Below are 18,229 nucleotides of genomic sequence, written 5' to 3' on the forward strand. Positions count from 1 at the left end.
GAACAGTATAGATTAAAAAACTTCACATAGTTTTAGATAGCAATATCTTTGATTTATTATATAAATTTACATTTTATTATCTTTTTTTCTTAGAAATATGAACAGTTATTTTTTCTGTTACTAGAAATAAATATTGCACATATCTGGGAAAAATACTCTACTTTTATGTCTTAGATTACATTTATTCTTAGAACGAGTTTGCAGTTTGAATTAAATCAATTAAATGCACCTATTAATGCATTTCATGCGATTACGTGAAATTTTCCAAAATGTAAATTCTATTCTATTAAATACTTCATCACGCTTTTCACAACAATAAAACATTGCAAAGGCTTTTATACTTCATCACGCTTTTCACAACAATAAAACATAGCAAAGGCTTTTGAATTCGCAATATTTAAAATTTGTTGTAAAAGATGTTACGTGTATTTAACTTTTAGAACTGTCAGGTTTTAAAATCATGGTCACCCAATCGACAGGAAAAGGGCATTTTTATATGTCTGTTTTGATCAGGCGTAACACATTGTTTCTTGTAGTAAACAAAAGGAGCTATTAATATTTAAAGTGTTTTTCAGTCTTCTGGTAGTTTAGTGACTTCTGAAATCAGGTATTATTCAAGTAATTTCTCAGTGTATATTCACTGTTTCAATGTTTGTATCTGACGTTGAATGATTATGTAAGAATATGTATAGATTGATTGATTGATTATTGCTTGTTTAACGTCTACATGCATAAAAGGAATACTACTAGTATACGGTAATCTATTACAGTCAACTTCATTCAAGGTTGGAAACATGTTTTGCTAAAATATTAATTTAATGGCTTATTTCTTGTATCTATTTATAATCAAACAACTATCAGTACGACTCGTGATTTCAATGTTTAAGGTGCTTTGACCCATACTTGTAATGGTGTACATCAAATGAAGCTAAGTTTCACATTAATAATGTCATTAATTTCACGAAAGTTATAATTTCTTAAGTGTGATAATTTTGAAATAAAAGTTGGTCAGATATCACGCAAACGAAGAAACCGAAAGACTGTTAATCACCGAAATAGGGATATTTTTAGTAGTGATAATATTTGTTGTCAAACAATTTCTGTCTTAAGATTATATCAAGGTCAGCACCATAAACGGCTTTAAATCATAAAGTTCATCGAATAGGTATCGTATGTACTATTTCCTACAAGTTTGTAAGTTTTTTCAATCCAATGAGGAACTGAATATAAGTAATGTATTGTTTATGTGTATTGACTTTTTGTCAACAGTCTACTAGTAGTTTACCTAAGAGAATGCACACGCATTCATGATTAAGGTACACGTCTTTAACTTACGGGTATTTATGTATAGGGTATTCCCGGTAAATAGCGTCACCTGGATTTTCCCCAGTATAAAATATAAATTCGGCCCCAGATGATTTAAAAGCATAAAGTATGTCACTTAGCAAGTATTGATGCAGTCGTGAGGATAACGTCACGAGGCATTTAAATTATTTTAAAGGTAAAATATTTTATTTAACCACAATATCAGCTGATTGTCTAATATTTTTATTTGTGTAATGTTTTGTGTCATGTTAATGATGCACAGTCTGAGTTTTTGACTAAATCTTGAAGTCTTGCAAAAACTTATCTAATTTTCATAAATTTGGTTCTTTTAACAAATACTGTAGATTCAGAAATTATTGCGAGGTTTTTATTAATGCGAATAATGCGACTAGGTGAGTATCGCAATAATAAGAACTCTCATTTTGATAGCTAAAAAATAGATCTGTATATAGATTTTTCTGAAATCGCAATAATTAAACTTAATCAAGTATTGAAATGTGTACTGTTAACATAAATTAATTTTTTTGTTACTAAATAAAACAGAAAAGGATGTCTACATTTGCAAATATTTTTCTTTGTAATTTTTATTTACCAAAACACCATAATGATATATTTATAAATTAACCGTCATCAGGTACGCTAGACACAAAAAGTTCGGAAATCCAAAAATAAGAATGAACACTAAAACGGCCTTAACAGAATAGCTAAACATTATCTAAGGTCAACTTTGGCTGAGGGGTTTCAACTTTACAAAATGTGAAGTTACATACTTTATTAACGCGTTTATTTCTTTTTGTCGTCAAGCTATAGTTTGTCTTGACTGAAAAAAAAAACCAATGTAAAATTCCCATTTCAGTGCATATAAAACAATACGATTAGGGGTATGATACAGTTTGCTGACAACATAACGCCGTTATGTCTATTTTGGTTAACTAGTGAAGTTGGGTACCTTTCACACTGATGTTACCTCTGCATCACCTTGCATTAATATATAAATGTTTTAAATATATATATATAAGTACAGACCCATACCAATGGAGAGGAGTAGAATGATTGTATGCAATTGCATCCCTTTTTTTGTCTGAGTAAAATACATATGGAAATTGCATCCTGTAGAATGAAGCAGTTTTGGGGTTAGATATTAACAAAATTTTAGAATTAATTACTGTATCCATTTTTACATTTCTAACTACGTTATAACTTTACATAAAGAATTAGAACCAGTAAAATAAATGTTCAATCTTTTGCATCTAGTTTGACATTTTATGGTATCATGCAGTTCCGCGTATTCAGATCTGGTCGCTTTGTTTATTTTCTCATCTTAGCTCTAGTATTTAAAGTGTCACTGTGTTTTTAAAAAAATAGTACAAAGGTGCATTTATGTTTACTTATTACAACGTCTTTATCATGGTCTCCTCCTTTCAACTGTAAAAAGTCTTTCGTATGGTTAAACATAAAACATTCTAGGTAGTTTGTGTTTATTTATAATAACCTGGAATGCTGTACAATTATCTATTATTAATAAAATATGCAATTTCTTAAATAATTATATGCAGGCACAAACGCTCTTTATATGGTAAAATTTAAATCTAAACAAATTTTAAAGTTTTGTTATAAATAGAACAATTGCTTCCTAAATATTTCGTCACACTAACACTTGATAAGACGCAACCTAATCCGGAATTTCCCTTTTACACAAGCTTAATATTATGTAATGCAAAAAATTATCTAGGGTTTTTAAATATGCTAAATTTATATCAACATTGGTGATCTAGCTATTTAAACAGACCTACAAACCCATTTAAATGGCAGCGTGGGACCTTAAATTAGTAAAAATGTAAAAACCTTGTTTTGTCCACCTCTGCTGTATACAATGGGTATACCAAGGGATGGTTATATATGTGGTGCTTTCTTCTTCATTTTATGTTAGGGTTCGCCTAGGAATAAGACGTTAAAGGTCTATATTTTGACAAAAATTGGCTGTAATTTTACATATAAAATACATTTTGATTCTTTTTTATGGGGCGCCGGGTGCGCTGCAGTCAGAATCCGCACCTGTTCTTATTTAAAAGTATACATAGCTTTCATTTTTTGTATCCTGACCTTTGAATTAAGTTCATCATTTGTAGATAGCGACTGACTTCACTGGCACACTTTAAGTCGTTATTCCCAAAGCAACTTTGTAATTTTGCTTTTTTATTAATCAAATGTGGGTTTAAAGTTGCAGCTTTTATGCTGTTTTGAAAAGGCATGCATCTGAATTAAATGAAAGTTAATTAATTCTATACATAACAAATCTCTGGGTCCAAAATCAGCTATTTTCATGAACTCATATAGTATTACTTAAATTGTGTTTAATTCAGTTGGCAAAAGTAATTGTTCCTGATTCATGTAATTATTTTGTTAAACACGAATCCACGTGGAATTTCTTGATTAAGAATTGAAAATGTTGACAATATTTATTCCTTTTACGTGCAATGATATTATGGGTACAGGAATGTATGCACGGTTTTTACATGTAATGTAAGAGATACTAAATGGTCCACCAAAGATTTTCTATTAACTAGAATTTGATCTTACAACAACAACTAAATTTTTTTTCTGACTATTATTGGATCGTGTAATTGTTAAAAATGCTAAATTATAAATAAAATAAATTATGGAACAGAACAAATGTTGTAGATTGTATAATTAAACCATATCCGCTGATTTTTGCGAAAAACCTGCATAGCATGTAAATGTTCATATTTGTATAAATTGTTAGTCATTTCCTCCTTAATTCCGCTTTATTATGAATTAACATTACAAGTGCCATTGTCTGTTTCAAGTACTGTCAAGTACCTTGAGGTTTCTAACATTTTGTTTCATTGTTGCAGGTCAAGCCAATGATATCAGATATGGATTTACAAGTAAGTCGATATTTTTGTATATTGGTATTTGCTTAATTTTACAAATGATGGCATTTTATTTTGAAACAAAGATAGTTTATGTCTGATTATTTTATCTCTCCTGTTTTTGTTCTGTCCTCGTGAAACTTTGCCGCAACAGTCTGCCTACAATATACACCTCGCCAAACACGTGTTAGGTCCAAACATTGAGCCAGTATCAGTCTTTTATCCCGTTGTCACAGAAAAGTTAGGTTCAAAATTGGGCTTGTATCTGTCTTTTATATTGTTTTGTGAGTTTTATGCTTTGTTTAACTTTAATCTTTTAGCTTCACTGGTCATATCTGTCATGTCGTTCTTTATTGACCAACTCGGTGTGCTCGCTTCCATTCAGTTCCGAAGATAGGTATTCCCGAGCTGTATTAAGCCAGACTTGGGAATTGGTATTTACTGATTCTCTGCTAAGTATGCATCATTGAAGTAAGCAAAAAGGTAAAATAACAAAAATACCGAACTCCAAAAAAAATTCAAAACGGAAAATCATTTATCAAATGGCAAAATTAAAAGCTCAAACACATCAAACGAATGGAAAACAACTGTCACATTCCCGACCCGGTACAGTACAAAAGAATGGTCTGTTCAGAGTCAAAATAATTTATTCGAATAGGGTGGCATTGTCTGTCTGCAGACTATTACTTTGTGAACTACCAAGTTAAAAAAAATAACGTGGCGGTCTTGTACTAAGCAGGGTTATATTTATTTCACATAAAGATGCTTTCTGTACTGTTTATAAATGAAATGTTGATGATTCGTAAGGTTTTCTACTCCCAGTCAAAGGTCACCTAAGCTGTATTTGGCACAAATATTTAGAATCTTTGGGTTTCAATGCTCTTTAACTTTGTATTTAATGTGGCCTTTCAGCTGTTTTGATTTTAGCCTTGAGTCTTATGTAGACGAAATGGCGGTTCTTGGTTCGTACAGAATTATAAGATTGATATTTTGGATGAGTTTTCATCATTATATTTATGAAGTATTAATGGAATTGATTTGAAAAAATTGACAACATAATTGTAAGCAAAATTTTATTATTCAGTTAAAAAAATGTTGGTTCCTGTAAATATACGTAATTTGTTTTCCCCTAAAATTTCAATAATTATGGTTTAATTTTTGCTGTTTAAATAATGATAATATAAAAGTACATATGATTTATTAAAACGTGCTTCCTTGTAAATGTGTCTGAATATACATAGTATGTACCATCCGTAAATCATGATGTGTGCGGTAGTGTCACTTAAGTCTTAAATATGGAGAGAAAACAACTCGGTCTTCTAAATATTTTTATATTGAGAAACCAAACGAAAACATAAGGAAATGAGGACGCGTCGTATTCCATTTCACTGTATTTACAAACTATGACAGAAGAGTACACAAACAAGATAAGATATCAGTAACAATCTAGGCTTTTATTACTTGGTGTTATCTTGACAAAGTTGACATCTTTATCTGTCTATGACTTTGTAAACAAGTACCATACCCCCATGTATAACAATCATCCAGGGTAGTTATCTTTTTTCCTACTCATGTTGATAAGGTTTCACACTTCTGCATTCCGACTTCAGACACGTGCCTGTTCCAGATCTTATCTTATTATGATTTGTTAGTTAGTCAAACATTTACATTGTGATTTATTACAAAGGAAAAGAACTTTTTTTTATCCTTTTCTGTGTCTCTTCCTAAGTGTTTTAAAAGGGTGGTAGCGTAATTTCTAGAGCAAAAAGTTTTACTGCACTTATCGGGCGGATTAGATCCTGGCATCTTTTTTTAAGCAGCTGTGCCTAATTATGTTAAACACTGGTCGCTTTTTGTCATAAATCTGGCCGTTGTTTTTTTCGTTTAAATAGTTTCACGTTTTGTCATGGTCGAGCCTTTTATAGCTGACTATACAGTACTGGTTTTGCTCACTGTCGAAGGCCGGACGGAGATCTGTAGTTCAGTGCTTAATCTCGCTTAGTTTGCATTGTTGGATAGTTGTCTCATTGGCAATCATACCACATCTCCTAATTTTACATTGTCCACCAGAACAAAAGTGTACATAGCGTTCAATGTTGGACCTTCATAGGCGTTTGCATGAGGGTTATAATCAATTCATCGAAAACATTTTCTTTTCAATCTTTGATTAAGAATATAAAAACTACTACAACTTCGTTCACGGTTTTCCTATTTTTATTTGTTTCAGAGAAGTTTGAGTGTTTTGCAGAATTATCACGAGTCTGAATGGGCTGGCGATGACAGTTTGTACTCATCGTATGACCCCAACAATAATGGACCATATATCTACACAGGTAATTAATAGCTGATTAACAAATGATAAAATATCACAGCACTCCTAGCAATTGTTTAAAATAATTTTGCAGTTTAATTTTATCATTAAATCTTTAAAATGATATTTTAGGCGTTTTTTGAAAAACCCTGAGTTGTCTCATACAGTATCGTATTAGTATTGTTTATTTGTATTTGTGTTTTTGTTTACATCCTGTACGTCGGTTTTATAGAGTAAACCGGTTTTTTCTGCACTAATTTTGTTTTTTGTTCTTTTTGGTTATCATATGCTATTCCATTTGTTGCCGTTCGTCATGTCTTATGTTTTTATCATTAAGGTAATTTTGTTTTAATGGCGGATCTTTGATAGTCCCTTTTATATTTACATACTTCATTTCTACACTCCTGGCTAATAATTGCCTGACATATTGCATAGACATTTATTCTATTTACGAAGGAAGTTTGTAGACCTCTACATGTCTTATAATTGTTTGTTTTTTGTGTGGGTGAGTTGCTGTCTTTGTATTAATCTCGATTGTAACAGTTATGTATTTTACAGATCCTTTGGAATATCCCCTGGGGACCCTCTATTGTAATTTTTTTTCAATTTTACAGATCCTCTGGACTATCCTATGAGGCCGATGAATGGTCAGTTTATGTTGAGCGGAACAGATTACCATTATACAACAATGACTTGCCCTGGAAGCTCAGATTTAGACGATAGTCATGAATCAGATGATTCTAGTGGTAAGATTTTATTTTTGGGACCTCGGACCTCAAAGTATGGGACTCTTCGTAAATTGCAGTGTGATTTGTCCAATCTTTAATTTTCTATGTAAAATTTAGTGGAATGTATTTCATTCCATTCTTGACAGCTAAACTTTAAGATATTTTGAATATTCGACAAGTCTCGCTTCTTAAAATATTATTATCTACCTCTATTGAGGGGAATATTCTCGCACCTCACTTGATGCAGTGGTAGATTCTATTGTACAAATATAACCATTAGACACCTGGAGAGCAACACACAGTCTTCCGCAATAGACAGGTGTCTGTACAATATGTCATACTCTACAGGTCAACACACAGTCTTCCGCAATAGACAGGTGTCTGTACAATATGTCATACTCTACAGGTCAACACACAGTCTTCCGCAATAGACAGGTGTCTGTACAATATGTCATACTCTACAGGTCAACACACAGTCTTCCGCAATAGACAGGTGTCTGTACAATATGTCACACTCTACAGGTCAACACACAGTCTTCCACAATAGACAGGTGTCTGTACAATATGTCATACTTTACAGGTCAACACACAGTCTTCCACAATAGACAGGTGTCTGTACAATATGTCATATTCTACAGGTCAACACACAGTCTTCCACAATAGACAGGTGTCTGTACAATATGTCAAACTCTAAATCGGCCCGGTTCTACAAAGTTTGTAAATGAATTAAAGAGAAACAATCAAAGATCGATCATCAACACTAAATTCTCCAAATAACAAAACTTTTCAATAAAGACGTATTTGGAATTAATCATATTTTGATCACTCTAGGATTTTCTCTTTGAAACTTTTAAATATAATTTTATATATATTGTTTTCTTCATATTTCAGTAATACTTGATCCAGCAGAGATGGAATTGATAGAATTTTACGAAAGAGATGTGGAAGAAAAGTATTCACATACTGAACAGTTTCAACAATCGCTTAGTGCTCCTTATCAGCAACTGTGTAAACCACAACAAAGTAACAATTTACCGGCCTTTGAAACTTTATTCAAAGGAAATCGTCATTCCACATGTTCCAATAATGTAAATAGACTGAGTAATGTAATGTCTGACTCTGAGGACGACGAAGAAAGTAGCAGTATTTGTAGGAAAGGGAAACGAGGTACAGTAATGTCTTTGTTTTATTATATTGTTGGAATGCTGTCAAACCAATGTAGATCTTTTTTTCATTTATTTGAACAGTTTCTGGTTATGTAAGGAGACGTTTTCAATATAAACTTAACTTACCGTAATAACGGAACTTTACATTAGAGTTATTTGATGCAAGGTGGAAACAATATTGCATCAATTCTCGAAGCATTTTCCATTCATTTAGCTTTTTTTCATGTTTCAGTATTTCTTTTAATTATTTCAGAATAAGTTTACAATAAACACAATACAAACATAAATATATTGGTGAGTTGCAAAGTGAATAAATATATCTTATTTTCTGTATGAAAGATATACATATTATGGTAATTACTTTCAGGTGCTAAGAACGTTTTGTTGTGGAAATTCTTACTGGAAGAATTAAAAAAGGGTAAACACGTGGAATGGACCGATATATCCCAGGGAACTTTCCGATTTGTCGACACAAGTGAGATCAGCAGGCTGTGGGGAAACATGAAGAGAAAAGATGATATGAACTTTGAAAAGCTCAGCAGGGGAATTAGGTACGTTACTTCCTACGTCACGTAATCTATCAAATTCAAAACATTTCTAAGAAATATTGCCGAAGAAAACAAATGGAAACTATCACAAGAAATTAAGGAAATTTGCATGATTGTTGCAAATATAATACAAAGCAAACTTCAGAAGATTTATCAAATATTATACAAGAAAACATGACGCCATTATATAACCAAAGGAAAGGGATAAAATTCTATCCGTCGCCGGAAATTATTTATTTCCTAACAGACAATATACAATAGATTAGGGTCTGTTCTTGAAATACCTGGAAATATTTGAAAAAATATCGAAACCATCTACCTGAAAGAAAACACTTAATTCTGTCAGAACCAATAAGTATTATTAAATTAGTTTTGATATTGTTATGTAATCATGAAATGTTATTTCCTCATTTCAGACATTACTACAAAAGCGGGTTTATGAGCAGACAAGAAGGTACTAGACTTATCTACAGGTTTAACTGGGCCAAAGTACCTAAAAAATACAGACAATACGACCCTAAAAGGGGAATGACCATTAAACATCAAATCGCATATTAAAACAAATGAAGTATTTCCACACAGATGTGTTCAGCGTCCAGGGGTCACAAACATTAAAACAGTGACAAAACAATATTTACTTAATACAAGTTACCAAGAACATGTTTTCATTATCCTTTACACACTGTTATATGAATCGCTTTATTGCTTGGTAATGAACAAAAAACATTTTATAAATCTCATTTATAATGAACAAAAGGGTCGACGAAGAGTGCAATTGTTTTTGTCGCATGATAAACTGTCAGGCGACATGTTAATTCCGGTACTTTATGCCTTATTATATTTGCATGTGTGATAGTGAGACATTTTTGAAGAATAAGAGATGTTAGTGTTGTATGCCAAGGGAGGAGATCTGAATCTGTGATTTTTGTTGCTCATATATATTATGTACATATTATGTAAAAATGAAATTAACACTGCCACTGTAATATACTGTTAATTCGAGGACGATTCCATCGTTCTTCTTGTTGATTTTTTCAAAATTTTATTTTGTAAATAAAATAATAAAAATTGCTAGTAGTTAATTCAAGCCCAATTATCCCTGTATTCATCGTATCATTCAGTACAGTGGTCACTGTAGAGTGTATGCTTCTGATTGAAGAAAACAGCCGTTAAATTAGTGGAATGGAAAAGTTACATTCAGATTTTTGTTATGCATCAATAGCGATACATATCAATATTTCTTCACCAGACATGAATTTTGTTTCACTTTATCTGTCGAGAATAGAGGCACAGAGTAGAGCAGTATTATATTGCAAGAGTTAGAATCTGTTTTTCGTATATATTTTTTACGACATTAAGGTAAACTGACATTAATTCTTTATTATTGCCAAAAGTTTTATCACTTTTTTTTACATAAGTGGGCTGATCGCTTTTTCCCCTTTATCGTCATATTCGTCTAACCAGAGAACGCAGATGAATCACCGTCGGTTCTTTGAAAAAGAGGCGAAGGATACCAAAGGGACATTCAAACTCATAAGTCGAAAATAAACTGACAATGTCATGGCTAAATTGAACCTAGATTCGAAACAGTGTTGATCATAGACGTAAAACTCTAAGTAATACTCCAATAACAGATAACGTTTATGCAATAATAAATTTGTGGCTCATAACGAAATCATGACCATGAAACTATCTTTTGCGAAAAAGAAAATCACAAATTTTGAATTGGTTACGATTAGGGAAGTTGATTAATTTTTATCTTTGTTTTTCAATAAGGTATGCTTGTGCATTCAAATATGAAAACCAAGTCTGAATCCTAGTTGTGGCAATGGTCAGCACAATGATTGTCGCCTTTTTTTTTTTTTTTTTTTTTTTTTTTTTAAATTTAATATGAACTTAATTCATTCGTCTTTATGATATTCATCATTTTGTTTGTCTCTTTTTTATTCTGAAATACAAAGCGTAAAATGTCAATGGTTTATCAATGATCATTCAAATTTGGAAAAGTTCGTTTCCGACCTCACTTGTAACTTTTCTATTTATATCTTATTTTTCGCGTCTTTAACTACGTGTGGGTTGATTTTGCATCTCCATTGTTTGATGCCACTTGAAATTTGAGAGTCTGAAGTGCAATTTTGAAGCACTGTGTTCCGGAAAATATGGACCGTTCCGGTGTCAGCCGCAAAATGAAATCAATTCGATTGTTTATTTTCTTGGTAACAACATGAATAAATGACGATAGGCGGCAAATTGAAAAGTTTAATATACTAGTCAACAAAAGTAACGATACACAAGTTTGAACTCCAATTTATCATAAAATATAATAAATAGGAAAAACTTTTAAATTAACCAACGAAAAACATTCATTTGCAAAGCAAATGCATATGATTAAAAGAATCTGACCAAATTGGAAAGTGCGAAAATACCGTGTTATTGAACGCAGGGGTCAAATTTATTTTTGCGGGAAATGATGACAAAAGTCGGCACTTAATTTCGAAGATGAGAATTAAGTATTCAAATATCTGCAAAGGCTTTCAAAATTTTAAGCAGACCATGTTTAAGTTTAAAGTTTAAGTTCTAATATCGATTTTGGGTGAAAATACGATTTTTGAAATAACAAAAATTGCAACAAAAAAAAAAGAAATTCGCGTTTTTGCCTTAAATCACTGGTTTTGATAAGAAAATAACACTCTGCAGACATTAGACCAATTGGGCAATTATTTACCTTGGCACAGTGTGTCCAATTTTATTATACATGGAAAATACATTGCCTTGTATCGTTGGTTGACTAGTACATATAGTTTGTGTATACATTGCATTGTATCGTTTGTTTTGTTGACTAGTATATATAGTTTGTGTATACATTATCACGTCTATCCGTTATCCTATATGGAAGCAGTAATTTTGTCTGGAGCAACAAATGGTCGATGTCTGTCATATTTGATTTTCGTTTATTGTTTTTTTTTCATAAATCAGGCCGTTTGAAAATTCACATTTTACAAGTGAAAGGTTTAGCTAGCTATAAAACCAGGTTTAATTCACCATTTTCTACATAAGGAAATGCCTGTACCAAGTCAGGAATATGACAGTTGTTTTCCATTCGTTTGATGTGTTTGAGCTTTTGATTTTGCAATTTGATATGAGACTTTCCGTTTTGAATTTTCCTTGGAGTTCGGTATTTTTGTTAGTTTACTTTTTGTTAAGTCGGGCCTTCTAAAGCTGACTATATCTTATAGGATTTTCTCCATCGGACACAGGACTAACACCATAATTTATATATACTTCGTCTCAAATTTAGCCCATATAATTTCTTTGACATTCGAATAGTGGAGAGAATGACTCTAGATCGAGTGTAGGGGATTGCAGAAACTAATCTTACTACTGTGTTGTAGTGTCAATAGGCAACAATAACAAACATGATATTATTAAAACGAACAAAATAAACAAAACAAACAAATAGCAAAGACAGAATAAAACTTGTCACGATGCATTTTATGAAAATGATTTTTTATAATTATGAATAGATATAATATGTATCTGTTAAGACTAAGTGAGTTTTTCCTTTGTTCCTAGTGATGTTCTTCACATTTCAAATTGAAAGACATTTGAATGACATTCTTTTTATTTCTTCCTAGCACTACAGTATTCTGATTTATTAAAAATCACTTGTTATAAAACGTTAATTTATGCTTTCGTGTCTAAAGTTTAAACACTATTAACCATGCTTTGAATGTATCTACATAGAACTGGTAAAAACTTTCACTAGGTTTTTTCTTTCACGATTATAGGAATTTAAAATGTTAAAATAGAAATAAGAAGATGTGGTATGAGTGCCAATGAGACAACTCTCCATCCAAGTCACAATGTGTAAAAAGTAAACAATTATAGGTCACAGTAGCACGATTCTACTTAGTCAGGACCCTCGTCGTCAGTGGTTATTTCTATAGTCATCTCAAATGTTTGTCTTAGGAAAGCTGCAATAGCGTTTTCTAAAGTTAATAACTTTTTTTTCTTGACTCGGAATGATTGTCATACTATCATAGAGACTTGTCTATTGTTATTTGTGTAAATAGGTATCTTACAGGTTTTTTTTTCTTCATATTAAGCAGCAAACCAGTGAAACACTGATGTAGATAGTAGCTCCTAGGATGGCTCTTTCTGTGCTTGTTTTAATTTTTTTTTTTATCTTTCTTTAAATTTTCAAAATATTGACTCAGAATATATAAGAGGAAACTTAACCATGATCTTTAAGCGACAATCTCTTTATGTGCGATTTTTTAAAATTTATATCACTGGATATATTGCTTCGCTTGTAGGATGCTACAAATGTAGATCCGAAGTGTATCAGGTTGTATACTACTAATATAGGCCCTGAATGAACCATGTTGAGTGCTGCAAATGTATGCCCGGAATGTTATACGTGGAATGCTACAAAAGTAGGCCCGGAATGTAATATGTGGAATGCTACAAATGTAGGCCCTGAATGTACCATGTTGAGTGCTGCAAATGTAGGCCCGGAATGTAATACGTGGAATGCTACAAAAGTAGGCCCGGAATGTAATATGTGGAATTCTACAAATGTAGGCCTGGGATGTAATACGTGGAATGCTACAAAAGTAGGCCCGGAATGTAATATGTGGAATGCTACAAATGTAGGCCCGGAATGTAATACGTGGGATGCTACAAATGTATGCCCGGGATGTAATACGTGGGATGCTACAAATGTAGGCCAGGAAATTCTCACGTGCACCGCTACATATGTAGACCTTGACTTTACCATAAAATTAGGGGTGCTGCAAATTTAGGTTCGGAGTATACTACGTGAGGGTTACCCACGCAGGCCTGGAGAGTACCACGCGAGAGCCACAAGTGCATGCCTGTCCGTTTGTTTTCTCATTTGAATTGTTTTCTATTTTGTTATTTCGATGCTTTTTATAGCTTGCTACGCGGTATGGCTTTTCTTCATTGTTGAAGGCCGTACGGCGACTTATAGTCTACACATTTGGTCTTTGGTGGATAGTTTTCTCATTGACAATCATACCACATCTCATTATTTTATACTGAAGAGTACCACATGGGATGCTACAAATTTAGGTCCGGATTGTATCATGATGAGATCGTCCTAAGCATGTATGAAATATTTGCCACTGGACATTAACAACCAACAATCAATCATATCTTGATTGGTGCTGCAAATGTAGGCACCGAATAGGTCACATAGGATATCAAATATGTGTCTCCGAGATGTATCTTGTATATGGGATACGACAAATGTAGGTCCACAGAGTATCAAGTGTAGAGAATATTGCCAAACTTTAGTTCCTATCATTTTTTTTTGTTGCGTTTTTCAAAGAATATCAGTTACAAAAATAACATATGAAAAAGAGAAACAATAGATTGTTTTTTTATGATCTTTAATGAGAAGCTATCATAAGTCTCAGTGATGAAGCCACACATTAAGGTTTTTTTTATATTTCTGAAAGGATTTTACAAGTTACCAATATAGCAGATATTTTAGTTAAAAATTGATTTTAAATATATATTTGGTGTTTCCAATTTTCATTGGTGCACATGTCTGTCATCTATAACGTGACAGCAGTCACAGGAAATAATTACCCGGAACATATCCGGGTATAGTCAATGATATATATTCTTCATTTTCAATTTCAGTCTAATTACAGAAGAAATCAAGTATGTCAAAGGACCCTATTAAAAGTCAATGCAAATAAGTACAAAGAAGCTCTGTAGATATTTGACGCGACACATGACTTTAAAGTGTAATTTGCTAATTATATGAACCATGAATTCACTGTTTATTCATTCAAATACGAAAAATAAAATGAAACTGAAATCTTCCTTGACTGATTATTAACAAAATGAACTAATTATCTAGTTTTTAAAGAAAATTTTCTATTTTCTATAACTATTGGCATCCGAATTTTATATTGTGACATTTTAAGCCCTTGCCGGTAAAACGATCAGAATCGGTGGCTTGTTCTCATTTCGCCTTAGCTGTCAAAATCGTTATATAAAATTAATCCCATTTCGCCTTAGTACAAATTTTCAGGTAGAAAAGAATTAACGAAGGCGAAATGGGAACTTGTGTAAATATTGTAATTAAGTTATTTTCTGTTGGTATTGCAATTAGTTGATATTTGTTATTTAAATGTCAAAATCTGCCATGAAATACTTTTTAAAAGAAGATGTTTGTTTGGTGTCTTCCCGATTGTCCCACTTTTTGTATAATTCTTTTTATAGTGGCTCATCTTTTTTAAAAAATAAAACCAATTGATGAGTTTGATTCAGTAGTTATGTAGACAAAGTAACTAATTATCTAATCATTGGTAATTTGGACCAAGCTTGAATTTATAGAAGTCAAGTCATTGTATACCATGGATTATCCTTATTATATATAATTAGCACAATTTTAAAGATTTTTTTATTGTTTTTTTATTTTTATTAAAGTTTCTGTTATATATATATATGTGTGTGTAAACAAGTCTGTGGGAATACATGTTTTTTTTTTGTTCTATTAAACTTTTTGTGTTGCATAATGTAAACGATAATTGAATTATTTAGATTTTTCTAATTGCATAAAATTCATCAAATTGCAACTTTTATTAAATGAAACAAAAAATATTTCAAGAGAAGCAACTTTCCTACTGACAAGTGTTTTCATTGTATATTTTTTCTGATTTCACAACTTATGAAATCATAAAAATGGTCACTTTTATTAAATAATATAAAAATAATAATTCCAGAGAAACAATTCCCTAATTACATATTGTTTAAATTGTTATAAAAACTTTGAGGTTTAATTTGTTTGTTTAAATTTTTTATCTAAATTCACATTTCGCCTTAGTTCAATTCCCATCTCGCCTTAGTATTTTTTTTAACTTTTTTACCTTGAATTCACAGCTAAGGCGAAATGGGTTTAACACCGAATCGGTTATACGTTAGAACTGTCACAAACTGTTCTAGGGTATATATAATTGCTTCTGTCAAAAACTGTTATAAAGTTTTTCGGAGATTTTTTCTACAGACTATGATGATTAATTGATTGGTGGGTGGGTGGGTGGATGTTAAACGTCAAGCCGTGAAAATATGCTGCGATCATACAAAAACCAGGAGATATTTCTCCGTAACAACATAACATGCAAACAAACTATAAAAATCAAATGAGGAGGGATTAACTCATTAAATCGGTGCTAAACACACACAAAAATAACACAATTTGATAACCTTTATAAAAAGTTTATTAAAAAGAACCAATAAGTTACATCGACCGTAGTTTAATTTACGAACTCTATTGATACAATCACCGTAAACATTATCCCGTTTTGAATAAAATTACACCCAAACCTCAAACAAATATTTGCATCAATGGAATAATTCAGTGAAGGATTTTAAGTGATATTTGAAAACGAAATACCGGACATAACTATTCACCAATTATATTTATTATACTTCATGTTAAAATGCCAGATTTTGATTGGTTAATACGAGGGAGACAATTTACTCTATCCCATGGCAAATACTCTATTACCCTTCACGGAGACGTTTGCTCAAGAGTGAGCTTTAATAAATACGGATGATTGTCATGTACAAGACGACATAGTTTATTACTTTGAATTTGAAATTCAATAGACAGTAATAACAGAACATTCAGTATAATAAATTAAATAACACATATCTGAGAGGGTGATAGAGCAGATTGTTACCCCTCGAAAAGACATTGTAAACCTTGGCTTTGTCTCAGTTGACAATGTTTTCTCGGGGTAACAATCTGCTCTATCACCCTCTCAGCTATGTGTTATTTATATTATAGATTACTTTCCTTTCAATCTAAAACGTCGCTACAGACACGGTCATGTCGAACGAGTTTAAATAGTTACACAACGTTAGAAGGGACCAAAAAGGGAAGAGTTAACAATAGGGAACGAAAATCGTCCCTTAAGATGTAAATATTAGTAAAGAGTTTCCTGTTGGCACCTGAAATACACAATTCAAGAATAGGAAAAATCATTGCACAGTATTAGTAAACAAATATATGTGTACGAGTTCCAATTTACAAGGTTAACAGTATTATACAGCTTTCAAGTTATTTGAGCATGGTACCACACGACATGCACCAAGGCAGTTCGGGTAATATAGTTATGTAAAGCAATACACACTGCGTTGCTCAGTCTTTAGTTTTCTATGTTGGGTTGCTCAGTCTTTAGTTTTCTATGTTGGGTTGCTCAGTCTTTAGTTTTCTATGTTGGGTTGCTCAGTCTTTAGTTTTCTATGTTGGGTTTTGTGTACTGGTATTTGTATTTTGGTCATTTTGCGTTTTTTTTTTTTACATTGCATTGTACGTCAGTTTGTTTTCGACTTGTGGGTTTGAATATCCCTTTGGTATCTTTCGCCTCTCTTTCTTTCTTTCAATGTAAAAGAGAAGCGAAAGATACCAAAGGGACATACAAACTCATAAGTCGATAACAAACTGAAAATGTCATGGTAAGAACAGAAAAACAGAAGACAAATAACAGTATACAAAACACAACACAGAAAACTAAAGACTGGGCAACACGAACCCCACCAAATACCATGGGTGATGTCAGTTGCTCCGCCGGGAATGGTAAACAGATCCGGCTCCACATGTGGCACCCGAGTGACTTGATACATATAATATAATATAATAACTATATATTGCCTGGAAACATGATTGTATAAGGCTGAGAAACGGGTAAAATGAAAGGTTGTGCCAAGGATTTCTATCCTGTTATAAATAAAATCACCCAACCTCTATTCTTTATTGATGTCATAAATTAAATTCTACGAAAATGCATTTGAACGTTCTAAACAAGGCGATATACGGTGAGTGACTGTTACTTGTACAATGAGGCTCATGATGCTAAAAAAAAGTAAAATAACAAAAAAACCGAACTCCAATTTTATAGTCGTTTTCATAGTTGTTTGACAAGAACGTGACTTTAAAGATGCAATTTGTATTAAACAATAGAAAAACTTATATGGGGAAACATTGACAGTTGCCCCCTTTTACCTTTGTCCCTTTACTTATGGTGTCGTAACGATTTAATATTCTACCTCAAACCACAGAAACTTTCACGATCAACGATAAAACACAAGAATTTGGAAATAAGAATTTTCCTAAAACTGATTTCACAAGTAGGACAAATAATATTTAGGTTGATATAAATTAATTTAACAATGAAGTGCACTTGTGATTAAACAATGATAAAAAGGCGTCTGT

The 18,229-nt window shown here is 32.1% G+C and overlaps 1 protein-coding gene across 2 annotated transcripts in view; it reads left to right on the forward strand.

Moving 5' to 3' along the window:
* Window positions 1–10,044, forward strand: part of LOC127704508 (Friend leukemia integration 1 transcription factor-like) — a 57,804-nt gene extending 47,760 nt beyond the window's left edge. Inside the window, exons 1-7 of one of the 2 annotated variants that reach the window (XM_052208603.1) lie at window positions 1,390–1,501; window positions 4,203–4,235; window positions 6,448–6,553; window positions 7,146–7,277; window positions 8,151–8,426; window positions 8,793–8,976; window positions 9,390–10,044. In XM_052208603.1, coding sequence (XP_052064563.1) covers window positions 4,212–4,235; window positions 6,448–6,553; window positions 7,146–7,277; window positions 8,151–8,426; window positions 8,793–8,976; window positions 9,390–9,531 — 864 coding nt within the window. In that variant the 5' untranslated portion in view covers window positions 1,390–1,501; window positions 4,203–4,211 and the 3' untranslated portion in view covers window positions 9,532–10,044. Of the gene's footprint in view, window positions 1–1,389; window positions 1,502–4,202; window positions 4,236–6,447; window positions 6,554–7,145; window positions 7,278–8,150; window positions 8,427–8,792; window positions 8,977–9,389 lie in introns of those variants that run through there. The other variant, XM_052208604.1, reaches the window with a different exon arrangement.
* Window positions 10,045–18,229: the final 8,185 nt, after the last annotated feature.

The sequence above is a fragment of the Mytilus californianus genome, unplaced genomic scaffold, assembly GCF_021869535.1.
Source record: "Mytilus californianus isolate M0D057914Y unplaced genomic scaffold, xbMytCali1.0.p SCAF_6, whole genome shotgun sequence".
NCBI classification, from domain to species: domain Eukaryota; kingdom Metazoa; phylum Mollusca; class Bivalvia; order Mytilida; family Mytilidae; genus Mytilus; species Mytilus californianus.